At 42.8% G+C, this 27,726-nt stretch overlaps 2 protein-coding genes across 2 annotated transcripts in view; both read left to right on the plus strand.

Annotated features, from left to right (window-relative positions):
- LOC310862744 (cysteine desulfurase-like) overlaps window positions 1–27,726 on the plus strand; it is a 333,633-nt gene that overhangs the window by 10,418 nt on the left and 295,489 nt on the right. The gene's annotated exons all lie outside the window — the stretch shown is intronic.
- Window positions 365–10,848, plus strand: rbm12 (RNA binding motif protein 12). Its single transcript, XM_083770796.1, has 2 exons — window positions 365–466; window positions 6,715–10,848. The coding sequence occupies exon 2, from the start codon at window positions 6,733–6,735 to the stop codon at window positions 9,571–9,573; it is 2,841 nt and encodes a 946-aa protein (XP_083626922.1). The 5' UTR covers window positions 365–466; window positions 6,715–6,732; the 3' UTR covers window positions 9,574–10,848.

The raw sequence follows: 27,726 nt of genomic DNA on the forward strand, positions 1-27,726 counted from the left end.
CAAAGTGCTTCACATGTCAGAATTGAAGTAGGCTACAATGCAATACAATACAATGCAATACAGTAAAATACTATAGGCCTACAGTACAGAAGACCGTCAATAATGAAACAGGCAATTAAAACAAAATAATCTAAAATAGAAAGGTGCAGGATCATGTGGGGGATTCAAATGCTTGTGATTGTGAATATATATTTTTTTGTGGTTGCAATATTTAAGAGACCACTTCATTCAGTTATAGTACGTTGCATTGACTGAAGAGATACCTCTGCAGGCCGCTGGAGGTCGCTGCAGTCTGACGAGAACGCACTCGTCATGATCTCGCTCCTCGACATCGCCGCTCTCGCGAGGTTTCGTTTCGTCCGACATTTGGCGACAGAGCGTGCGCCGTGCAGAGAGAAGCCAGAGCAGAAGAAGAGGTTCTGTTTGTGAATATTAAAATCTGTTGAATAAACAGATTTATAAATCGGTAAGAATTCATAACCACAATCACAAAGAAAGCACCGTGTGAAACTCAAAACGTGCGAAATGGAGCTATTATTGGTCCTGAATGATAGACGTCAGGCATCACACAACAATGGAGCTATCAGTTAGCATGCAGCTAAGCTAGCTCGCTGGCTAACGTTAGCCTGTTGTTGTGTTGTTATTAACATTGATGTTGTGTTATTGTTGTTTATTGACTGTGTGTGTTGGTGTGTAGCTGCAGACAGGTGACAGGTTGGATGCTTCCAGCATCAACATGGGTGTCATGTTGCTGCATGCACACAATGCTAGGCTAGCTAACACACGCACACACCACTGCAATTGCACACATACATGCACGCACGGACGCACAGTCACGCACTGCTGTACTTGAAACGCACAGATCTTCTTGTAAGTGAATAGTCTCTTGCGTGAATCGATGCGAAAAGACCATTAAAGAATGTATTTAATGTAACTATTTTTTTTTCGTGCACAGGAGTTGGGTATTTTTTTTGCACAGAACCGTTATTGTGTAGGCCTATTATAGAGTTGCAATACCCTCCATTGACTCCCCATTCATCCAATTTGCTTTTGCGATCTGCTTGTATTAAACAACGTTAAATTCACCAATATTGCAGCTGTATGGAAAGCTTGAATTATCCTCTTTCAATCTGCAACGCGTTTGTTTCATGATAAATAATTATGAGCTACTTTCTGTCAAGAAATTCAATGCTCTGATATAAGTGTTGGAGTTTGGAAGCACTCGTTTTTATTAATGGGTCGTGCTGCTGCTGCTGCCTTCATTATGTGAAAATTCGAAACGGGTGTTACGCAGGGCGACGGGTGTTCGACAAGCACTTCCAAACTCATAACATGTCTACGGTGGATGTTTATGAAACAAATGCTTTGCAGATTGAAAGAGCATAATTCAAGCTTTCCCTACAGCTGCAATTTTGGTGAGTTTATCATCGTTTAATATAAGCAGATCGCAAAAGATGAATGGGGAGTCAATGAGGGTATTGCAACTCATTCATCCCATTATAAAACAAATCTGGAGTTGCATATTGCAGCTAAGCCACCCCTCTGGTGTTCCTATTCCAAATGTTGACTTTATTTGTCTTTTCTATATATATTTTAAATTACTTAATAATGACATTATTATAACTGCAGTATTAAAAAGTGTGATGGTTGAGGTACAGAATGATAGAGAAGAGGCAACACCGGGATCCAACCAGGACGGGACGTTGTAACCTGGGTTCCAGCCTGATTTTGTTGCGTTCCGTGGATCTTCAGATCTCCCCCTCCTTAAGAGTCCTGTTATGTGTGACATCACACTGTTGTTTACTGTTTATGCATATTGGCTAAGACAGAAATATATATTTTTCAAATTATTTATGAGTCTTAGCCATCCATTCCATCTCTGGGATAGTTGTACATTTGTTCATGGACGGCAGCACCCAGGCTTGTTGTCCAGGCGTTTTTCTAAATTGGTTGTCTGCTTTCAGGCTGCAGTTATGTTGAAGATTCCTGTTATTGTTTTGTATTGTCTGACAGGGAGGCCGATTACACGTGAAGAGAGGTTAGATGTGATGTCTTTGACAGGGAGAGGGGGGGTCTCTCTGACTGGGTTATGTTAAAGGCACAATAGCAGGGTGGGGTATGGGTTTTTACAGGTGGATTGAGGTTAGATGTGTTTTCCCCTTAACTGTTCTCACCTGCTGAATGATGGATCATGATGAAGGTTATGATGGTGATTGACTGCTGGTGCTGAAAGTTATTCAATTGATTGGTTTAGAATTGATGATAAGATTGATTTGAGTCTTTATGAACATAATGCAGTCTTTAGTTTCTGTGTTGATGTTGATTTTCCATGTCAAAAGTTGGTGGATTGTTGTCATTGGCTTTGTGCAATCCTTAAGAGATGTTTAATTGCTAATGGATTAAAACTAGTAGATGCTTTCAAATTATAAAATGGTACTTTTAATGCTTTACTTGATTTTATTGCCCTTTTTCAATATTGGTTGATCATGATTGGTGCAGGATGGATTGGATTGGCTGTTACTTAAAACAGATGACTATGATTGGCTGCTGTAAAACATGCCTTGAATGTTGTACAGTAGGTGCTGTGCTGTGAGCTGCTATGTGGATTCCATGGTGTTTGTAACATTGCTGTGTTGATGTTTCTCTCTCCACCGCTGACCTCAGAGCCGTTGGTTGGAAGTCAGATGCTGATGCTGAACTGAACTTCCACCGTTCTATATTACAAGCTGGGGAGTGTCTGTCTGCTCTGCGGTATGCTCTGCTGCTCTCATTGTTGGCTGCATCTCTGGGTTTTGGCCTGCTTGGTGTATGATCATATAGTGTTGGCAGACGTCAGTCTGTAGTCTGACGTTGAGTACCATTCGCATTCGGGGCACTGCTGTGCAAAATTATGCCCTATGGGTCATCTGCGGGGAGTTTTTTAATCACGGATCATCATGATTTGATTCCTGTTCAGAAACACAATCTGTGTTCAAGTCAGTTGAGCAGTTCTTAAAAGCTTTGTCTCAGGTACATTCTGAGGTCTTGATATTGCTGTGTGAGTCAAGAATGATAAAAGTCTTAAAATGTGTTTTAAGACATGTCTTCAATAATGTTTAGCTTGGGTTATGTAATGTTTAAGCTGTAAATCAGGACAGAAATCACACTGCACTGTTGAGCTGTCCCACACAGTTGTTTAATGCAGACAATGGTGGATTACAGTTAACAGTTTTATTAATCAATTACTGTAATGCTATTATATGGAATTCATTGTTCTGAATGCCTGCCTGACTCCTAGTATGGTTTTCCTGTGTAGGACTGTTACATTAAAGACATATTGGAGTGGAAATGTTGGGGAATTGTATTCACTGTGCTATCGTCACACAGGTTGTGGACGTTGACAATAGCCAGGCTAAACCAATAAATTGTCAGGATCTGCTATTCTATTCATTAACGGTATTTACCCAGAAGTGTAACATCATGCCATCCTAATTTAGGACAGATGTCTCGTCTTTTTTTTAGAACGTGTTTCAGCCTTTCAAGCAGATTATAGTGTTGTGAACATTGATTTGAAATATGTTCAGTGTTGATGTCGATTTTAATTATATTCTAGTGTTGTGAATTGAAGTTGATTTGAATTGAAAGTTTGAAAGTTTCCCCCATAAAAGAATGCATTCCTCAAACTTGATTTAAAGACTGCAGACCTCTCTTGCACCGTGGTTGGTGCTGAGAAACATGCTCCCCTCCTGTGAGATCAGTAATGGCTAAATAAAAGCTCAGGGCCTTAGGGTATTAATTGACGTTTTACAATCAAAAGAATGATGCTCAAACCTTGTCACATACTGTGATAAACATGGTATTCCTTGATATGAGACAGGACGTAGTAGTGTAGCCTTTCCTTTGTAATGGTTTTAATTTCAATACAGTTAAGGCTCACAATAATATAGAGAAATGTGACAAGGAAAATAACTGAGTGCAAATTACCCTCTTCATCTTTGGTCAAGTCTAGCTGTGAACTGTCTGCCATTGCCATCTCTTGTTTCAGTTTGACCTACATTATCATTTTGAATCGATTAAAAGTGATGTGTGACTGTGTTGTGTGCATGCAGGGCAGAGTTTGACAAAATCGGAGGGTTGTCTGCAGATTCCGGAACATTGATTTAAAAATGTGATGTTAGGGTTGTGATTGTGAATGTTGGTTTGAAATATTATGTTTCAATGTGGTCAACTGACATTGGTTAGAAACATGGTAATAATGTGGTGATCTGACATTGATGGTTTGAAATATGAAACAGAATTTCATTCATTTTTGTAGTACAATTAGTTGGAATTGGTCATGCATGTTGTTCACACACTGACCTCACTATCCTGTCCATGGTGACTTTATTATCATGGGTTTGATTGGTTATCTACAAGTGAAGACAATTGAAAACTGTATTTATGACAACACGACATACACACAATTTCAATGACAACATTGCTGAGCTGTGTGTATTGTGCATGCATCCAAACACAGACCAGCCTCCTGTGTGAAATGTATCAAGATTAACAATAGTACAGTTATGCCTGATTGACACTGCAAGTCTGCAACATGTTGTGAGCTTGTAGATCGGCTATTTTTGGTGAGTAACAACAGCGTGCAACTAAGTATAAATTAGCATTCATGTTCAATTCCTGGACCTGCAACAATCCCCCAGTAGTTAGGAAAGCTGCAATCCAGAACTTATTTGAATGAATGGTAACCATCCCTATCGCCCCCCTTCGCTGTAGCTCCAGCACGCAATCATCTAGCAGTGCATTTAAGATTAATTGGGGGTGCCGGGCAAAACTGATGTCTGCTAAAAACTGGTAAAATCGTCTGCCACTGTGAAATAACAGTTTTTCAGTAAAGGTTTTTTTGACAGCCTATGTGGAATTTGCCTTGAGCTACAACAAAGGGGGAGCTCACAGATGGGGTAATCTGTGGTAGCGTCGTCTTTTCCGGCTAGTTCCCATCTATGGGGTCGCCACAGCAGATCATCTGTTTCCATCTGCTTCTATTCTCTGCGTCTTCCTCGGTCACTCCAGCCAATTGCATGTCCTCTCTCACCGCATTCTTAAACCTCCTCTTAGGCCTTCCTCTTCTCCACTTGCCTGGCAGCGCCAGCTCCTTCAGCATCTTTCTCCCAATGTACCCTGCCTCATCCCTTCTCTGCACATGTCCAAATCATCTCCACCTTGCTTCTTCTTTCTTGCTTTATCCCCAAACCTTCTAACCTGTAATAATGTAGTCATGTCTGATGCTGATCTTGTTCCTCTATTACATCCTCAGCGTTCCACTATCCTGTGTCCTCCCTCTCATTCACGCACGCTAGGGCTGTCACCATTACAAAATAATTGCCATTCAATTAAATGCGAATAATGATTTTATTGTGTTTGACGTCAAACACTGGAAAATATTAGTACAAAAATACATTATTTTTGGCTTTTGGGCTTTGTAAACAAAAGTCACACAAGGCAGATATGAATGAATGAATGCCTTTGTTAAAGACAGGTCCATAGAATAGGTCCATAGAATAACATACAAAACACAAAATTCAACATCCAATAAAAGCAGTCCAAATGTACATCTTAGGCATTTGTGACAGTTATAAATAAAGGCATTTAAGCCAATGACTTCTAAGGCTAGAGGAATATCTGACAGGGTTATTTATACTGACGATGGTGCTATTCACAGACCCATTATGATAAATAACATACATATTTAATACAATTGCTTTTATACTTAAATAATAAGAAATATAACATCACTACACACCAATATTGAGCTTGTAGATATGCTAATAATGCTTTTAACACTATTTTTGAAAATTATTACTATTATCTCAAATAACTGATATGGCAATTATCATGTAATAATTGTGACAGGTCTAACATACACACGCGAGCAGACACAAAGTATGTTATTATAATATAACTAGTACATGTGCAGTGGTACTCTACCATTGAGATGTTTAGAGTTTAGACCCTGATGTATGGTAGGACATTACTGCTTGACAAGTAGTTCTGTATGAAGCTCATACAAGCAACTTCTCCCGTGGGCAAAATGGATTTCAGCCTTTATTAAATTGTTTCACATGGTGGACCTCTGACATTCTGGAGTTGAATAAAGGTTGGGACTGTTGAGTTCTAATTCTTGCTTTTCCAACTTAGAAGTCTTGTCTGTGTTTATTGTTTAATTCTGCTCGTTTAGTGAAACCAAAAAGAAAAGAATCCTGCATAATTGTGTTCAGTGTTTTCTTTTTGTATTGCCGTGTGTCAGGCTGTGACCCTCTAGCACTGATAATCTGTTGTCAAACTGCTGCACAATGGATCAGTACTATGTTTATATGGAGCAAGTGATTATGCATATGCATTGCTATGAAACATGACATTTCTTAAACGGCACTTCATGAATTAATTTAATGTGTTGAACTTGGTTAATGTGTGGGAGATGAACATCACAATACTTCCAAGATCCAGTAGCTTTATATTGACTGCAGCCAGTGCAGCGAATGCTTGAATGCAACTGTGTTCTAAAACAAGTTATATTAACTAAACAGAATTAAGGTAGGTCACACCTGAAAGAACACAAGAAAATAAGAGTGCACTTTTCTCTTAAACCTTTCTCTTCACTCCTTTCTTCCCCCATCTCTCCTTTCTCCTCTTGTCTTTCTCTCCTCTTCTCTGACGGTACCCTCCTGCTCTCTCCCCCAGGTGCTTTCTGGTTGGGTGATGGCGGTAGTGATTCGTCTTCAGGGCCTGCCCATGGTGGCAGGTACCATGGACATCAGACACTTCTTCTCGGGTCTGACCATCCCTGACGGGGGGGTCCACATCGTGGGCGGGGAGCAGGGCGAGGCCTTCATCGTGTTCGGTACCGATGAAGATGCTCGGCTGGGGATGATGCGTACGGGCGGCGCCATCAAGAACTCCAAGGTGTCACTATTGCTAAGCAGCAAGACAGAGATGCAGAACATGATCGAACTCAGCCGCCGCCGGTTCGAGTCCGGGGCCACCGCTGCCGCGGCGGAGACGGCTGCTGCCGCCGCTCCTGCGATCTCTGCCGGCAACGGGAGCCGTCAGGGAGGTCCGGCCCAGGTCCAGGGAGTAGGGGGAAGTGGGGGAAGGGGTGGTAGCCATAGCCATAGCCAAACTAGCCATAGTAACCAGGGTTTCGGTAATGTCCAAGCATCTGTGAGCCAGGCAAACGTTGCTCACGAGCACCAGGGAAGCAAACCGTCAGGCAGCCTGGTCAACATGATGCCCAGGTTCAGTAACACCCACTCCACCGGTCCACCCCCAATCCCCCCGCTACCCAGCATTCCCTCCATGCCACCCATCACCAGCCTTCCCTCCATGGCCGGACCCCCCCCAGGCTCCACCCTCCCGCCCGTACCCACTGTTAACCCCCTCTCCCAGGGACCTCACCAACACCACGGTCACCATGTCCCGCCCATGTCCCACCTCCACCAACATATGTCCTCCATGCCCCCCTTCAACCCCAACCTGCCCCCTCCGGCAGGCCTAGGCTCCGGTCTCCCTCTGGGAACCCCCGGCCCCATGCTCTTCAACCCCCTGAACCACCTGAACCCGCTGGCCTCTCTGGGCCTCCAGGCTCACATGAAGGCCGCCGCTGCCGCCGCAGCTGCCTCTGCCGCAGCCGCAGCCGGCCCAATCAATCCCGACGAGGTGTTTGTTTTGCTGCAGAACCTGCCGTTCACCTGCTCCGAGGGCGACATCAGGGAGTTCTTTAGGGGGCTGGCGGTAGATGGGGTTCGGTTGATAAGAGAGTACGGTAATCAGGGCCGGCCGAGTGGCAAGGCCATCGTGAAGTTCTACTCCCGTCAGGACTGTTTCGAGGCTGTCAAGAGGGGCGGGGCGATGATGGGGCAAAGATTCATTGAAATCATGCCGGCAACCGAGAGACAGTGGGTAAGCCTCGATGGCAATGCCATGACAACGCCAACAGGCCCCGCCTCTCACAGTAACAGCAACATCAACTTAAAGCAGAACAACAACCAATCTCAGGATCAACATCAACAACGTGGTCGTAGCTCTGGGGCTGGAGGGGGGGGAGGAGACGGGCGGGAGCAGCGGGCAAGATCGCGTTCTCCTTTCTGCAAGGAACTGTGCGTCTATCTGAAGGGACTTCCCTATGAGGTGCAGAAGAAGCAGATCCAGGAGTTCTTTAAGAGCCTGGATATCGTGGAGGAGAGCATCTACATCGCCTACGGTCCCCAGGGACGTGCCACTGGGGAGGGCTTCCTGGAGTTCAGGGTAGAGCAGGACTACAAAACCGCACTCGGGTCACATATGCAGTACATGGGCAGCCGCTTCATCCAGGTCCACCCCATCAGCAAGAAGGGCATGTTGGAGAAGATCGACTCCATCCGTAAACGTTCCACACCGGGAGACACGAAGCAGCAGCAGCAGCAGGACGGACTCAAACCCCCCAGAAACTGTGCTCACATCACCAACATCCCATACAACGTGTCCAGGAAGGACGCCCGCAGCTTCCTGGAGGGTGTGGGGATCTACGAGGACAGCCTGAAGATTCTGACGGATACCCACGGCAACGGGCTGGGCCAGGCGGTGTTCCAGCTGCGGACGGAGGACGACGGCCGGAAGGCGGAGCGTCTTCACCGGCAGAAACTGAATGGGCGAGACGCCTTTGTCCACCTGGTGACATACGAACAGATGAAGGAGATCGAGAGGAACCCTCCCCCTCAGAGCAAACGAGGCCAGCAGAGGAACAGCCAGCCGAACCAGAGTCCCGGACAGAACCAGATCCAGAACCCAACAGGACAGAACCAGAACCAGCTGGCCCCGCAGCCTCCCATGAGTCCCATCAACCCCTTTGCTGCCATGACGGGGGAGGAGTTACACTTCCTGCGCAGCACCATGGGAAACCTCAACAGCCCCGGCCCGTTCCTCTCTCCTTTCTCAGCACCAGGCAGTGGGCTAGCGGGCCCGCCCCCTCTGCCCGCACTGGCTGCCACCCTGGGAGGAGACTTGAGTGGGCTGGGAATGCCCCCCTCTCTAGTGGCTGGTCTACCAGGGGGTCCGCTCCTGGAGCCTCCGACCTTCAGACCAGGATTCGGCGCACCCTTCGGCCAGGAGAGCCTACGAGGCCTCATGCCCTTCAACCCCACAGACAGAAAAGGAGGGGGAGGAGGACAGAACCGAGTAGGCGGAGGAGGGCCTAATGCAAACCAGGTTCGGCCAGTGGGCGGGGCCAACCAACAGCCAAATAACCCCGGCAACCCTGGCGGTAACCCCGGAAATCAGCGTGGCAACGGAACAGGCAACGGACCGGGAAACCTGGCAGGCGGCGGTCCGTTCATCGTGAAGCTGCAGAACATGCCCTTCACCGTGACGGCGGATGAGATCCTGGACTTCTTCTACGGATATCAGGTCCTGCCGGGCTCTGTCCTCCTCCAGACCAGCGAGAAAGGCCATCCCACCGGTGAGGCCATGGTGGCTTTCCAGGCCCAACAGGAGGCTGCCGCGGCAGTCTTGGAACTGAATGACAGACCAATCGGAGCACGCAAGGTCAAGATCAGTCTGGGTTAGAGAGGACAGAACCCAAACCTAGAGACCCCAACATGGACCCACACCCCAATGGGTCTGAGGCAGACTGGGCTTTTTAGTTAGTACGCCCCAGTCCTACACAGACCCAAACCTCAAGATCACATCAACTTGTAAACTATTTAGATGAACTAAACCTATTGATCAAAGCAACACGAGATGGACATCAGACTGGGTTCAGGCACATAGCAGACATAACTATCCAATCCAACCCATCTGTTTGCAACCTCAAACCAGCTGCCATCTTCAACATGAAAACAAAGTTCAAACCAAACTGACCAATGAGACTGCCCCTCCCATCTGCGCTAAACTATTTTTTTTTCTTGTCCGTTAGTAATAATCAAATGCTTTAATCGTGATTATGTATTGATACTGTGGCAGGAGTGTTTGAGCTTTCCTATTGGTCTACATCTAACTGTTTCCATAATAATGTTGCTTTTCATCCAATGTCCAGGAGCTGAAGATTGCTGAAAGTGATAATTACCTTTTGATATGGTAATGTAGTGGTTGATAAGCATTGTTGCTGTGGTATAACATTGATGAAAAGCTCTGTTCCCGTGCTGACATTTTTGATGTGTTGCCCTGCTAACATCTGTTGTTGCTTTGGTAAATCAGCTGACACTACGTTATGGTTAAAACGTTGGTATAATGCTCTGTTGCCATGGTAAAACCTTGACATGAACTTTTGTTTTGGAAATCTTCCATGTTTCTTTGTTGCTATGGTAAAACTGTTTTCATGAAGCTGTGTTGCTATGGTAAACTCTTGGACAATGCTCTGTTGAAATGGTTACACGTTGACAACAATGCTTTGTTGCTAAGGAAATTGATACTTCTTTTTGTTGTTGCTATGAAATATATTTGAAGCTATGTTGCTATGGCAAATGTGGACTATATGATGCTGTTACCATAGTAACGCATGTTGTTGACATGTTGGTGGTGTGTGTATGAAGTGGGGCTGGAGTGATGGAGTGAGTGTGCCAGGCATGTTTTAATGTTTTCTATCTCATTATTGTTGCTTTTCTACACATTGGACAAAACCCTCACATGCTCAGTAGATGTGTGGACTATCACAGCTGCCATTGGCCTGATGATGATGATGTCTAATGCAAGTTTTCCTTTCAGCGCTGTGAGCTGTTTCTTTTTCTGTTTTTATTAGCTAGATGTCTTTACGAGTTTGATTGTGTTGAATATAGCTGTCTGTACATACACGGGCTCTGTCTGAGTCAATAAAATGTCATTACTGATGGAAGTCCACTTTGATCTGCTGTGCTATTGTCTCTATTGTTCTAGTGGCTGTTTTACTGCATGTTACAGATTATTTCTGCTATACAAAGTGACTGCTAGGCTAAATTAAAACCATAGCCTCTGGGAACTATCCATTTATAGGTTTACATTGAACCTGCAATATAGCCTTTGCTGCTGATGTTGAGTGCAGATTCATTCAGAATGGCTGGAGGTCTGAGATGAAGTTGTTGGATTGTCAGTTTAACAGACCTTGTGAACATTTCTTCAAGTGTGGCAGCACTATCATAACGGCTAAGCTGACACTGATTTGTTGGATGTATCTCTGACAACTTCTCAACTAGACAAATATTGCTCGACTCTCCATCTGGGCATGATATATTGGCTCTTAACTCCCTCAATTGAAGGTGATGTCCAACAGCCGCAGCTGAACACTGCAGTAAATATGAATAGATTTAGCATGGTATTATAAAACAGTTACTGATTTAAATGACTGCTGCACTCTAGAGTCAATCTGTACCCTGTGCTCAATAGTACCAGTAGTAGCTGAACAAGTTATATTAATTTGTAGATTTGATAGAACTAGTGACTGAGATCAGCCTAGCACTGTTGATAGAACTGAGCTTAGGTGAGCACTGTTGATAGAACTGAGCTTAGGTTATTTTGCGTGGTGTCTTATGACAAAACTTTAGGCATTTTCTCGAATTATTTATAATAGTGAAAATAGCCGATCACAACTCGTCTCTGTATATTGGCTATTTTCACTATTTTAAATTGTTTGTTTTTTTTAATAATAAAAAGGGTATCTTTGAAAAACAAAGAAGAGGTCCCGCACACTGTCAGACACCCAAAAGATGTTGCTCTTTCTTAGGTCAATGTTTCAGTTGCTTAGACCTTCATCAGGACAGACGAAGCTTTTTGAGGTGTGCATCAGCCTTTTGCTATAAAGTTAGCCTTTTGAGGTGTGCATCGGCCTTTTGCTATAAAGTTAGCCTTTTGAGGTGTGCATCGGCCTTTTTCTATAAAGTTTGTTCTCTCCCAAAAATAATAAAATAAAATGCCTAATGAGATACAGTAGATCATAAGACACTGTGTAAAAATAGAGCCCTCAATGGAGGTTTCTGTGCCCGACAGTGGTTTCTTACTTATACTAAAATGTAGGCCACAGAATTACATTCTACTTTGAATGTTTCTGATATGTCATTGTTCATGTCTTGTAACAATATAAAATACTTGTTTACCTTTCTAAATGCTTTGTTCTGCTCAGTGGTCACTGGTCAAGTGGAAGTCATAAAATAGAAACATGCAGGTATGTTCAAATGGGTGACGGTCCACCAGGAGGTGCTGGTGGAACGTTGTGTTAATTTAATGATAGCCATGCAGCATTCCTGAGTGTACAGCTAGCAGCAATGTGTGGAGGAGCTGAACCACTGTGTGTTCAGCTACGACATGTATAATCATCTGTGTGTGTGTGTGTGTGTGTGTGTGTGTGTGTGTGTGTGTGTGTGTGTGAGAGACTAGTTAGGGTCAAATGTTATATCATAACATAAATCAATCAATCAAATGTCGCCCCAATTAGACTAGAATGTGAGAAATAGAATTTGTGAGGACCTAAATGATTGGTAGTTTTAAAACGTTTTAATCTTTACAGTTAGGAAAAGATTCCGGTGGGGTTAGGATTAGACATGTAGAGTTTAGGTTTAAATTGAGTATTTTTTTACTTAGTTGTGTGGCAATGTCACACACAGAAAAAATGCCAAATTTTCAATTTCTCACACATTGTGAGCTTGTAGATCTGAAATGTCTTTGATCATTTTCAGGTATTTTCAAACGTGTGTGTGTGTGTGTGTGTGTGTGTGTGTGTGTGTGTGTGTGTGTGTGTACACCATTCAGTTGTCTCTGTCTACATATACATATGCTTTGTTTTCCCCCATCAACTTACTACCAGCACAGAAAGACATTTCACCTGCTTGCAAGTGCATCTTACTAGAATAAATACAGCTCATAGAATATAAAGTTGTTCCAGTTCATTGCAGTTATGTATGACTGACCAAAGCAAAGGTACAGCTCTGGGACGTCATCGTTTTAACAGGTGTGTGGACAACGATGGCTGACAGACAGACAAACAGAGACCTGGTCTGACAGAGTTTAAAGGTGCTGAATGTGCCATTTTGTGTTTCTTCAAACATAATTAAAAGGCTATATTGTGATAGTAATCATTGCTATATAGTGTTTGTTCAGTAGTAGTAGTGGTCTCTCCAGATCTTAACAGAAAATACATCAGGTGGGTCACCAGTTTCATCCAAATCACTAGAACAAAACAAAAAGTATTAAAGCATACTAGGGCTGCAACGATTCATCAATTAATCGTAATCAAATCGATTATTCAATTAGTTGTCAACTAATTTAGTACTCGATTAATCGAATCGGCAACTAATCACTAGAGTTTTTTGCAATTTATCATAGGTGATTTCCATGCACTTAACCATAGGTTTCCAGTGTTAAGTGTAACTAAACTAAAGAGGAGTGATCTGATGATAGTTGCGCAGTAGCGACTGCAAAGCAAAATATGACACATAACGATTATAGTATCAAGAACAAAACATATGGCTTGAATATTTATTTTTAAATTACCTATTTGAGTTCAGAAGAGTACTGTTCCTGCTAGACTGACACATGTGTAGCTATTCTTTAATCAAATGTATGCAGTCAGACTAAGCCTAAAGACACCATGAGTTTCTTTAATTAATTTTAATTTAGTTTGTCTTACGTATTTGAATAGCAGCCTAATCAGCAGCTAATCAAATGAAATTTTGAATGAATTATATTTTTTGTTAGTTAGAACCTGTCTAAAATAACCTAAAATATATTTTTAAGGTGATAAATAAAAAAATAAGTGTCATAATCCGATTAATCGTTTAAATAATTGGCAGATGAATCGATTATGAAAATAATCGTTAGTTGCAGCCCTAAAGCATACACAATTGGAATTGGTACACTAACATTGAAACTGATACTCCAGTTTTGTCTGCTTATTTTTTGTCACTTCCAATTTCACTTGTTTCTAACATTGGATGAAATGCGTATCCTGACCTGAAAATGTGTTTTCAGTTTACTGAATACTTAAGAGACAGGGAGACCCGTTTTACATACTAAACAAACACTATCACTGATTACTATCACAGTATAGAGCTATTTAACAAGGATCCAGAAAAATCACTTGCACGGCTTTCATCAGTGTTCATATTATATCAATAAATATAAAGATGGATTGGTAGTATGCATGACACAACAGGACATACAGGTAGGACTAGCGATACATCTAAGATTAAAATAAATGTTATAACATTGTGTGCTCTAGCCATCTGCACTTGTACTGAGTGAGTTAGTGTCACTATCATTTTGCCATGTATTCATGCTCATATGATGAGAATACATCTAGAATAATACTGTATATAGGCTATTGTTGCTTTTTTAATTGAATAATTTATTTACAGTTTGCAAATACCAAAGTGGTATGATTATACAAAAGGATAACACAAAAATCCCTAAGTGGTGTGGTTTCCATTGTGGTGCTGTTGTTTTCAACCTTTCTTTGCTTTTTGTAAATTAATGCCCTCCTTAGTCATACTACAGTGTCACACAAAAATAGATCTATTTTATAATATGTCTGTGCATCACTGCATGGCCTTTATAAATGCATGGCCCCCCCAAAAAATTGGACAATACAAGGTTTGCACACGACAACGATATATATAGTCAACAACCTGTCGACAGTGAAACATTTACAGCAGTTAAGCAGGCAACTGTCATGGTACTTTAGTGTAGGCTACTGTAGCCTACATCCCAGTTCATGTGCAAATATGCTGGAGTAACGCAGTAATCCAGCTATGGAGGTTTGGTTGTGGAGCAGTGATGCTTAATACTGGCACAAAGGACTGTCCATGTCACTGTTTTGTACCGGTGTAAGATCCCCAAATATACCCCAGGGCAAACTATACCCATGGTTATAGTTGTCGGTCGTCGCAAGTCCCACGACTGAACATAATTTGACATTGTTCTAATTTAGGAAATTCCTCTAGTGTGGAGGGCTCCTTTCACAAATGACAGATTGGGACGGCGTGACAAAATAAATCTGAATTTGACTTTGCTTTAATCCCTGTAGAGTAGACCCAGGGTTAATGGATGGATTCTGTTTCACACATTTACCTCAGATTAGGATTTGGCTTCACAAGACATTTCTATCATCATGAGACATCTGAACTCATAGTACATACATATAGCACTTTAAAAGAAACTGAATGTAATTTCCTATGCTGCTGGTTTTTGTTTTTGTATTGTACTGTCCTTCTTGTTTGTGTATCTATGGTTGTCTGTATATGTTGAGTATGAACCAAGACAAATTCCTATCACTTGTTGACATGGCAAATAAACTATTGAATCTTGAATCTTGATGAGGATGTTGTATTGTTGCTTTATATTTTATGCAGGATGAGAGCTATATTTGTTCTGGTAAGATGTGTAAGGAGGTGAAATGAGTAGTTTGACAAGGAGAAGACAAAGGGCCTGGAAGAAATAGTTGTCTGTGTTTCCATGGTGATCAGTGTGTTTGTTTCATGACCTCTGACCCCTGCTGATCTGTCAATGGCAGTGCTCTGTGAATGGCTCTGTTGATTCTGCTGAACACCTATAAACACGGAGAGAGGCGTGTCCAGGTGGTAAGTAGTGCAGAATAGACGTGAGTGGTATGCAAAGTAAATATATACATTGCAGCAAACTGACGTGGTTAAGTCGGTAAACGAATACTTCATCCCTAAAATTACTTAAAAATATATATCAATCCGTGAATTCATGGAGAATGTTTGTTTGTTTTGCGTTCCTTCACGGTGAATTAAAAATCTCAAAACAAACAGAATACTTGATGAATTGAAGAAAATAGTGATCCAGGATTAATAATGGCAAAACTATAGTAAAACATCTTTATAAACTCCAACACAGCTCTCACTAGAAAAAAAAGAATAAGTTACATTAACCACTTTAGCTCACAGTAGCAGATCTACAGGCTCACAATGAGTCTGCGACACAGTGAGCTTGTAATTTGCCATTGTTGGCGACTAGGTAGGCTATTGTATAAGGGAGAAAAGAACAGACCCAGTACAGAGCCAAAGTTCAAGTTTACAAAGTATTGCGGGTTTAAGTGGTTAAATGTACGAAAACACAAATGTAACATAAATCCAATATGTAGGTCCCTGGACTCCCTGCTTCACCCCTCTCTTAGCTAAGGGGTCCTTGGCCTAATGATCATTGAAAACACCTGCAATACAGGCTTTTTAACTTTTCCACTAGAGTGCCTTGATCTTGGTCTTAATTACTTTTTTTTGTCTCTAGACAGCTTGATAATCCAAGTGTCTTGTATCCAGACATTTCATATCCTCATTACTTAATGTCTAAACTAACTAAATCACTGTATTTTCACTGTTACCTTTTTAACAGTGTGTACAGTCCCATAGCACATACCGGTATGTGCCGTGTTGAATCCCACATGCTCACCCAGGTGTGCTAGCTCCTCATTTGTGTATGACACTGTTTTAAATAACTGCTGTGTTTTAGAAGAATGGACACACTTGATTATAGGCTGAGAGTTAAATCTGTAATTTATATACTTTTGTTGTTAAAAAAAATCTAGATAAAATTAGTCTTGATTCATCAAGTATTCTATTGTTTTGGGGTTTACCATAAAGGAATGTGGCACAAAGAACAATTGACCATGAATTCAAGAATGCCAGGGTGAGTCATTTATAGAGAAAATTAATTCCACTTTCCACTTTCACCCTATTTTGTGCATGTCATTGGTGAAAGGTTTTTGAAAAATGGCACATGTGCTGTCAGTTTGTAGAGGCACTATTTGTCATACAATAAAGTATATAGGGCTTAAGAGTCTTTAACCAATTAAACCATATTTAATTGACCTATGGTGACACAGGTGTTCCCATTACAACAAATCTCTTCGCCAAAATAGCCAATCTACACATTGTGAGCTTGTAGGTATTATTTCTGCCGAATGTTCTCTCATTTCTACTGAATGTTCACTTATGACATGCCCAGAATAGGGACAACTATAGGGTTCATTTGGTTTAAGATCTAATGGCAGCCAGAGGAAACTAAACATAATTTTGATTTAATATGAGCTGGCACCTAGTCAAGCAGAATTACAATTCACATGGTTACAACATCCCACTGGCATACAATAGGGCAGGCTATATTCATTTTAATATACAACAGTACATGCAAAAGGCTAGTGATGGTTTGTGAGCTGTTAACCCAGAGTTCTAGCAGGAATCAATCATGGCCAGCATCCAAAAAGCATGTGGTGTTTGGTCTGGAGAAGTGCTAGGATTACGTACTGTTGATATAGTTAAGTTAAGACATGTGTTTGTTCATTTAATTCATTTTAGTTGAGGTTAACACTGTCAATGTGGTTTAGACTTTAGAGCATACATGGGCAACTGGCAGCCAGAGGCCCACATGCAGCACCCACCTTCACTTAATGCGTGCTGCAGGTTAATATCGGAATACTGGTACATTATTCATTTTAGCTTTTACAATTCCAAACATGCAAACATGAACCGCTTTAATTTGTTAAGTCTATAGTAGTAGCTTTAATAGTATTAAAAGATAACATAAGTAAACTAAATGCATTTGAAATGTGATCAAAAGTTTTCAGGATTCAGGATTCCAATTAAAAATAGCAAAAATAGCAGATCTACAAGCTCAAAAAGGCTAGTAGATCAGCAATTTCTGTTTTTTATTTTTTTTAGGTTTTTGCCTGACAGTATATGGAATGTGTCTGGAGTGATTGTGGAAATACAGTATAGTATAGTGGCCCTTTCCATCATCAAAGATGCTGTTATGCAGAGTGACTTACACAGTGCAAGATCAGAGTAAATGTGAGGAATCCTGGTCAACAAATGACAGAATAAATGCTCATGTAGATTACAGTATTTTGCTCTCTCGCTTGGAGCACTGGGTTAGCATTAGAGGGTCAGCACTGGAGTTTTTCAGATCCTACCTGTCAGGGAGAAGTCTCTGTGTCACCCTAGGAGACGCTACATCCACCACAGCATCCCTCCACTGTGGGGTGCCACAGGGCTCGATCTTAGGTCCAATCTTGTTTATGTTGTACCTGCTCCCCCTAGGATCTATTTTTAGAAAACACGGTGTTTCCTTCCACTGTTACGCTGATGACAGCCAAATCTACCTGCCTCTGAAACGTAACAACCCTGACTCCTTAAAACCCTTGCTCGCTTGCCTGGAGGATGTAAAAGCATGGCTGGCTTTAAACGTTTTAAACTTTAACGACGGCAAGACCGAAGTTATGGTGTTTGGGCCAAGCAACAATGTGTTTCCTCCCGGTGATTTAGGTCCCCTTGAGCCTTTCTTAAAGCCAATTGCCACCAATCTAGGCGTTAAAATAGACTCTGATCTAAAAATGGACAAACAGGTAAATGAAACAGTCAGAAAGAGCTTCTTCCAGCTGAGAATGCTGGCAAAGATTAAATCTTGTCTTTCCCGCCCTGTGTTCGAAACTGTTATCCATGCCTTTATGACATCCCTCCTCGACTACTGTAATGCCCTGTATATTGGAGTCAACCAGGCCTCCATCTCTCGCTTACAGTTAGTCCAGAATGCCGCCGCACGGTTGCTTACAGGTACACGTAAGCGTGACCATATTAGTCCTGTACTAGCCTCCCTCCATTGGCTTCCTGTGCGATACAGGATTGATTTTAAAATTTTGCTTTTTGTTTTCAAATGTTTAAATGGTTTGGCACCCATTTATCTCTCTGAACTACTCAAACCGTATGTTCCCACAAGGACACTCAGGTCCTCTGACCAGCTTCTCCTGGTGGTGGTGGTGCCTAAATCAAGGCTGAAGCTCAGAGGGAACCGGGCTTTTGCAGTCGCAGCTCCCAAGCTCTGGAATGAGCTGCCTCTGCACATAAGACAGGCCCCCACTCTTCAGGTGTTTAAATCACGCCTCAAGACATATTTTTATTCTTTGGCTTTTCCTAGCATAGTATGAGCTTTTTGATGTTGAAAGTGACACTGTGTACTGTATGTTGTTTGTTTTTTAAATGAAGCTGTGATTTTTATTATTTTATTGTAAAGCACTTTGGTACAACTTGTTATTTAAATGTGCTATAGAAATAAAGATGGTATGGTATGTAAATTCAGTGTAAAGAATTTGATTGCTATACAGAGTAATCAAGACAGAAGGTAAACATCAGACCTAGCATCTGTCTAAACAATATGCTATCTAACATGCTGTACATTTGTGTTCAACACATTTAAAATCACCAAGAATAAGTTGCTATACAGATCAAAACAAGTATTCTGTGTATGCTGAAAAATACAGTCAGTGTATGCATGGGAAAGTACATGAACATGGGAAAGTTGAGTGCACGCCCACAGTATTTAAGTGAGGCATGAGCGGAGCTGCAAAGTCTTCTTGAGAGAGAGTGAGAGACGATAACTGCTTTATATATTCTACCCGTACTGTACTTGTTCAATGTATCATGCAATATACTTAGTAAAAGATGCATCTAATCTGCAACCTATGGTCTGTATGTCTGAGACCTTTTGTCTCTGTGTATTCCTGTGTTCCTATGCATCATGAGACCCGCTAGCTGCCAAAGTCCAACTACAGACATCACCAGTGTGCTGGACTGGATAACTAGCTGGACAGAGTCCTTGGTACTGGAAGAGTCTGTTGAACTCTGTTCTTAATAGTGCGAAGTATGAAGTGATGCTCATTGCTCAGCATTGCTCACTACAATGTGTGCAATGAACATCTCTCTATCTGTCCAACACCTTAATGACTATTTGTGTTTATCTCATAGTATGAATTACACAATTAGATTTAGTAACATTTAATGGTTAAGTTTAAGTATACTCACACACACACACACACACACACACACACACACACACACACACACACACACACACACACACACACACACACAGTATGCACGCCACGGATGCATGCACAAAAACTCAAATGAATGAAAACACACCCTACCCCCCTGTCTCCCTCTCTTTCTCTCTCTCTCACGTGCACACAGCTGATATTTCACCCATAGCCCATTTTAAAACATTAATTGCCAGTATTAAAACATCTCTATTCTGTTCTCTTGCAGAGAGTTTTTCCACTAACCTTTGAAGTAGTATGCTTTTTGAATACAAATGAGTTACAGTTCAAGTGTGATTGGTCAAGTCAACAATGGTCTGGGCGCGGCTTTGAATATGCCCATGGCACAAAAGCCTGTACGGTTCTATCCTGTAATAGAAGTTATGTGTGGGGTGGGTGAGGGCACGGGCGCATGGGGTGCGTGTGTGAGAGAGGGAGAGCTGTAATAGTTGAATTAGCCGTGAAAATGGTCCATTGTAAAAAGCTATTTCATCTGCTGTGGTTGTATGATGTGGGTGTGTTTGCGTAGTTTCACTGGTGTGTGCTGTTTGTATGCACGCAGCACACATCTGAATGTTCGTCATGTTCAATATGTTAAGTTTTAATTAATGTAAAGAATATTTATCTTCACATGCTCACTCGTTCGCTTTGAGCACGATTCAACTATGAATCACTAAGTTATGTAATAAATTAATTAACCATTTTTTTCCCTCTCTCTCTCTCTCTCTCTCTCTCAGATGGCTGTGTCAGTGATGTAGAGTTGACAGTCTCCTGTTCCAATCTGTTGGTGTCTTCAAGTCCATCCCTCTGTGTGCTGCTGCACCGCGTGCTGGAAAGTCTGTAGCCTATTAAGTTATGTGGGTTTTAGTTATTGTGTTGTGTTTTAATAGGTTTATAAATTATAATTAGTTTTGTTATTTAGGTTCTTTGTGTACATCATTTTCTGATTTGTGTAACCATTTTCAGTTTTGTAATAAATATACCGGTGTGTTTCAGTTTTTAATGCAGTTGTTTTCCATTATGTTACTTCCTTAGTTCCTTTATCCCTATCTAAGGTCGACTCTACCACCATTTATTCAATATCTGTGAAGTTTTCCACAAAGCTTTATTATTTACTTATCTAAATAACTTCAACTGTGTTCTGAACTTCTGAAATATCAACAACATGACTAGCTCATAATATTCGTAAACCTAATATTCAATTTATTCATAATTGTCTCCACCAGGCCGAAGGCATGGGGGGAGAGTATGTTTTGCACTCCATCCGTCCGTCCGTGTGTGTGTGTGTGTGTGTGTGTGTGTGTGTGTGTCCGTGAGCAGCTAATCTCGGCCACCGTTAACCCAGTCGATGCCAAATTTTGCACACACACTCCCTGGATGCCAACGATGAACCTCTGCCCCAAACTTTCCAGAACGGCCTGTTATAGCGCCACCAGGAGGCCGCTTTGTGCAAAACAAGTTTTTGCACAGTACACCTACAGATTTTGTCCAAACATCACGCAAATTGGTACACAGTCTCTCTAGAGCCATTCAACGAAACGGGTCTTTCAGATTTCTCAGACTCCATCCTGATTGGTTAAGATTGGCTTCCAAAGTTCACAGGAGTGCTCAGTTTCAAACAAAATGCTGCAAATCATGAACACATCGCGTGATTTCCGTGAAATTGTGCACCCACATTCCCACTAGGCCGAGGACGAAATGCCACATAAACAATTTCAACTCAGCCTCAAGGTGGCGCTATAACTGGCCGAAAAGTGTTTTTACCTCTAACTGCACGGATCTGTGGATAACTTTGTATGCCAACTCCCTAGAGGCCAAGGAAAAACCTTTGCCTGGAATTTTTCACATCTGCTCTTTATAGCGCCACCAGGAGGCCGCTTTGTGCAAAACAAGTTTTTGCACAGTACACCTACAGATTTTGTCCAAACATCACGCAAATTGGTACACAGTCTCTCTAGAGCCATTCAACGAAACCAGTCTTTCAGATTTCTCAGACTCCATCCTGATTGGTTAAGATTGGCTTCCAAAGTTCACAGGAGTGCTCAGTTTCAAACAAAATGCTGCAAATCATGAACACATCGCGTGATTTCCGTGAAATTGTGCACCCACATTCCCACTAGGCCGAGGACGAAATGCCACATGAACAATTTCATCTCAGCCTTAAGGTGGCGCTATAACTGGCCGAAAAGTGTTTTTACCTCTAACTGCACGGATCTGTGGATAACTTTCTATGCCAACTCCCTAGAGGCCAAGGAAAAACCTTTGCCTGGAATTCTTCACATCTGCTCATCCTGGTGGAGACCTGTGCCCAGAAGGGCACTTTTTCTAGTGTTTGTATTATAATTGGTTGAATGTTCGCCCCCCTGGTATATAGAGATGCTAGTGTTTGTGTTATAATTCATGTCTACTGACTATGAAAACAAAGTTCATCTGTGGAGCCAAAAGTTTGGAAAGTATACTCATTTTGTAGATTAGAAAGTCCCATTTTACAAGTTTTCAAATGTATTCAATGTGTACAAATCTTTTGAAAATAGCAGATCTACAAGCTCACAATGCATTTGTAGGTCCGGTATTTTAAAAAGGCCAAAATGTATATTTTACTGAAGGGCTGAAGTGGTCAATGTATGTTTTGTAATAATAATAAAAAATCTGCAAAGTAAACTAACTAAATTTGTCAAATAATTGTCGTGGAGTAAAGGTACTATATTTGTCTCTGAGATGTACGTAGTGAAAACTATTGCAAACCCTCCAGTATAAAAGTCCAATTTCCCTCAAAAGTGTACTTTAATGTACTTTACGCCACTGAGCACATTAATGAACCTTGAATCAAATGAACCATGTAAATACAACAAATTGAGCAGAGCACTGCAGGGAGTTGAACCCCATTCCGGTAAACCAGAAGGACCACAACCAGTGCCTTGGTTTTTGTTTTGTTTTACGAGGTCCATTCGTTGAAATGTAAATTTTGCATTTTAACAGTAAAGTAATTTCACAATTTACATTGTAGGCAATGATTAATTACGGTATGGCACCAGGCCAAAGCCATGGGGAGAGAGTATGTTTTGCACTCTGAGTGTGTGTGTGTGTGTGTCTGTGTGTGTGTCCGTCAGTTTGTTAACAGCTAATCTCCGGCACCATTAACCCGGTCGATGCCAAATTTTGCACACACACTCCCTGGATGCCAACGATGAACCTCTGTCCCAAATTTTCCAGGACGGCCTGTATAGCACCACACATTTTTTTATGCCCTCCGAGACTATGGACTTTAGCCTTTCGCTTTTCCGTGATTTTCACCTTTTTTCAAATCCTAAACAATGATGAAGAATCGCGCACTATAGCATGCCACTTAATGACCTTGACCAATATCAATGACCTTGAGCAGTATAAATGAACTTCAATAAGACTAGTAAATGACCTTGACCAGTATAAATGACCTTGAGCAGTATAAATGAACTTCAATAAGACTAGTAAATGACCTTGACCAGTATAAATGACCTTGAGCAGTATAAATGAACTTCAATAAGACTAGTAAATGACCTTGACCAGTATAAATGACCTTGAGCAGTATAAATGAACTTCAATAAGACTAGTAAATGACCTTGACCAGTATAAATGACCTTGAGCAGTATAAATTAACTTCAATAAGACTAGTAAATGACCTTGACCAGTATAAATGACCTTGACAAGTACAAAATGACCTTGACCAGTATAAATGACCTTCACCAGTATAAAAGACCGTGACCAGTATATGACTGTGACCAGTATAAATTACCTTCATGAGACTAGTAAATGACCTTGACCAGTATAAATGACCTTCATAAGACTAGTAAATGATCTTCACCAGTATAAATGAACTTGACCAGTATGCGGTCCGTGACCATGGACTATAGCCTTTCACTTTTCCTTGATTTTCACCTTTTTTTTAAATCCTCAACAATGATGAAGAATCGCGCACTATAGCGCGCCACTCAATGACCTGAGACCACAACAGGTATAAGAAAGACGTTCTGATCTTCATCAGGTCATGTGTACACAAAACATACACTTTTATACTAAGGGAGTGCCCCCATTAACCAATCAAAACACCACATTTTGGTGCCTCTCCCATCACTGCAGGTGTGACACGTCAACCCTGAGTGAGTAGGTGGGGACCCAGACATATTGATGTAAATATAGTCTGTTCAGAAATGTTAGTGCCTCTCATAGAGCTTGTAGGTGATGCAGAGGAGGGAAATGGGTCGGTAGCTCTTCAGGGATAATGGGTCTTTGCCAGGTTTAGGGATTGCAACCACTTTGGCCTTTTTACAGACAGAAGGGATGGTTTTCTGTTCTATGCATGTGTTCAGCATCCCCACAAGCCAGGTCTTTGCGTTAGGTCCCAGGTGCTGTATAATTTCTGCCAGTATGTCATCAATCCCTGCTGCTTTTCCGGGTATCAACCTTCCCATTGCAGTTTCGAGTTCTTCTAGGTCGAAGGGTTTGGTTTGAGGGCTGGCTGATTGTGGTTGGTCTGATACCACTGTGCGATGGTATTCTATGTGGGTCGGTGGCGGTGTTGGTTACGACTGTTGGCCACCAGTTGTGACCAACACCGCCACCGACCCACAGGAGAATACCATCGCACAGTGGTATCAGACCAACCACAATCAGCCAGCCCTCAAACCAAACCCTTCGACCTAGAAGAACTTGAAACTGCAATGGGGAAGTTGAAACCCGGAAAAGCAGCAGGGATTGATGACATACTGGCAGAAATTATACAGCACCTGGGACCTAACGGAAAGACCTGGCTTGTGGGGATGCTGAACACATGCATAGCATAGACAACCATCCCTTCTGTCTGGAAAAAGGCCAAAGTGGTTGCAATCCCTAAACCAGGCAAAGACCCATTATCCCCAAAGAGCTACCGACCCATTTCCCTCCTCTGCATCACAAGCTCTATGAGAGGCTGCTACTCCAACGCCTCGTTGCCACTCAGATGCCAAGCTGACTAAAGACCAAGCTGGTTTCCGTCCCGGCCGCTCCTGTGCTGGACAGAGCTCAACCTCACCCAACACATTGAGGATGGGTTTGAGGGAAAACAAATAACTGGAGCAGCATTCAGAGATCTCTCTGCTGCCTACGACACTGTCCAACACCGCACAATGGTCAGGAAAAGCCTCCTCAAAAACAGACGCTTCTATGTCCAGTTAAATGACCAGAGGAGTAAATGGAAAGCCCAAAAGAACGGCCTCCCATAAGGTAGCGTGCTCGCCACCCTCCTTTTCAATATCTACACAAACGACCAGCCACTACCCAATGCCTAATGCCAGCATTTCATCTACGCCGACGACCTCTGCATTACAACCCAACAAGCAGACTTCCAGAAGATTGAGTCTGTCCTTGAAAGTGCCCTCAAAGAAATGTCAAGCTACTACAATACAACCACCTGAAACCCAACCCATCAAAAACCCAACTATACATTCGACATTCGAGGGTCGCCAGTCCTCTCGAACGGAACAGTTTAACGTCATGCCCAGGACGAAAAGATATAGAGAACACCAACATGACAAATAACAGCAGGAAGGCATGGGCCACAATCCACCGTCTTGGCAAAGACCACACCACCCATAATTCACAACGGTCAAAGCAAACTCTGTTGCATCACAACTGGTGTAGGTATTGGATGGAGCCCGCACACCACAGGTATAAGAAAGACGTTCTGTATTGAAATACTGACAACGTTTCGATCTATTTGATCTTCATCAGGTCATGTGTACACAAAACATACACTTTTATACTAAGGGAGTGCCCCCATTAACCAATCAAAACACCACATTTTGGTGCCCCTCCCATCACTGCAGGTGTGACGCGTCAACCCTGAGCGAGTAGGTGGGGACCCAGACATATTGATGTAAATATAGTCTAACATAACATCAGTAGCATTACAAAGTTATTGTGACAGTAATAATTGCTATAGTGTGTGTTCAGTAAAAGTGTTAAGTGTTCAGTAACAGGAATATTCCTGTCTCTCCAGCTCTTTAATAAATAGAAAAGGGTTTAATCAGGAGTTGTAGTAGCCACAGGATAATCTAAGCGGTGGATATTGCTCTTGTGTTCATGTCTTTATGTATGTCAATTGTCTTGTTGTTTGTGTTATGTCAAATGCGTGTATATGTGTTCTGCATACTTGGCTGCTGTGTTGCAAGATAAATTTCAGTGTGAACTGACAATAAAGTACCATATCATATATATCATATCGTCACCTTATTAAACTAATGGCCTAAGTAATGGAACAATGAACCATGTAAATACAACACATTGAGCAGGGCACTGCAGAGAGTTGAACCCCGTTCCGGTAAACCAGAAGTCCGACACCAGTGCCTTAGTTTTTGTGTTGTTGTTCATTTACAGGTCCAGGTGTGCATACGCATGTGCGCCTGTGCGTGTGTAGGTGCATGTGTGCATGTGTGTGTGCACGCTTCAATGACCACTGTTGGACCCCATGGGGATCAAGGACCTCTGGGAGCCACCCATAATTCACAACGGTCACAGCGAACTCTGTTGCATCACAACTGGTGGCCAACAGTCGTAACCAACACTGCCGCCGACCCACAGGAGAATACCATCGCACAGTGGTATCAGACCAACCACAATCAGCCAGCCCTCAAACCAGACCCTTTGACCTAGAAGAACTCGAAACTGCAATGGGAAAGTTGAAACCCGGAAAAGCAGCAGGGATTGATGACATACTGGCAGAAATTATACAGCACCTGGAACCTAACGCAAAGACCTGGCTCGTGGGGATGCTTAATACATGCATGGCACAGAAAACCATCCCTTCTGTCTGGAGAAAGGCCAAAGTGGTTGCAATCCCCAAACCTGGCAAAGACCCATTATCCCCAAAGAACTACCGACCCATGTCCCGCCTCTGCATCACCTACAAGAGAGGCTGCTACTCCAACGCCTCATGCCACTCATAGATACCAAGCTGAATAAAGACCAAGCTGGTTTCCGTCCCGGCCGCTCCTGTGCTGGACAGAGCTCAACCTCACCCAACACATTGAGGATGGGTTTGAGGGAAAACAAATAACTGGAGCAGCAACTGGAGGGCGAAGCAAGCACGCAGGCAGCTTGTGCCTGCCTGCGTGCCTGCCTGCCTCCCTCATGTGGAAGCTGCATAGTTGAGTTTGTGTGTGTGTTTCTTTTTCTGTCTTTCTTTCTTAGGACGAAGATCAAGGTAGACGCCGTTGGAAGGCTCAACACAAGCCGATGCCCCTAGAGATCCATCCCAAAGCTTCCCTCAGGGAGTCCAGCAAGCCAGCTAGCCAGCAAGCCCGCCCAGTCAGCCAACGCAGCCAGCCAGCTCCGCCAGTCAGCCAGTGTAGAAAGTCAGGCTGCCAAGCCAGCGCACATCAGCCCTTGCAGTCAACCATTGTAGCCATACCAGCCTTGCTCAGTCAGCTCAGCCAGGCCTCTCTCGAGGCCTGGCTCTCTGTCTGCCTGGCCCGGTCTGCCCCGCCCTGCCTTGCAGCAACAGAACCAGCCTTGCTGGCAAGCCAGCCAGCTCAGAATACGAGCTCAGCAAGCCAGCGCAGCTGGCAAGCACGCAGTTAGTCTAAACCAGTTTCAGACTGGCAGGCCAAGGCAGACAGACAGGAAGACCGAGGCGCCTAGGCAGGCAGACAGGCCAGGAAGGCAACAAAGTGCAGGCAGGGGGACTATCCGGCCTACGGCTGCGCTGCAAGGGTTGGAGCCTGGCCAGCTCCTGCTGGTCTAGACTGAGTGGCTGTGGCTGCACAGTAAGGCTGCGGTAACCTAGTCTGGGCTTGCTGCTGCACTGGCTTGCTCAGCTCGCATTCTGAGCTGGCTGGCTTTCCAGAAAGGCTGGTTCTGTTGCTGCAAGGCAGGGCAGGGCAGACCGGGCCAGGCAGACAGAGAGCCAGGCCTCA

Source organism: Protomyctophum parallelum, assembly GCF_964188405.1.
Source record: "Protomyctophum parallelum genome assembly, chromosome: 8".
Lineage (NCBI taxonomy): Eukaryota > Metazoa > Chordata > Actinopteri > Myctophiformes > Myctophidae > Protomyctophum > Protomyctophum parallelum.

Excerpts from the sequence above, each read along its gene's own strand:
- rbm12 (XM_083770796.1), top strand. The coding sequence starts at position 6,733 with ATGGCGGTAGTGATTCGTCTTCAGGGCCTGCCCATGGTGGCAGGTACC.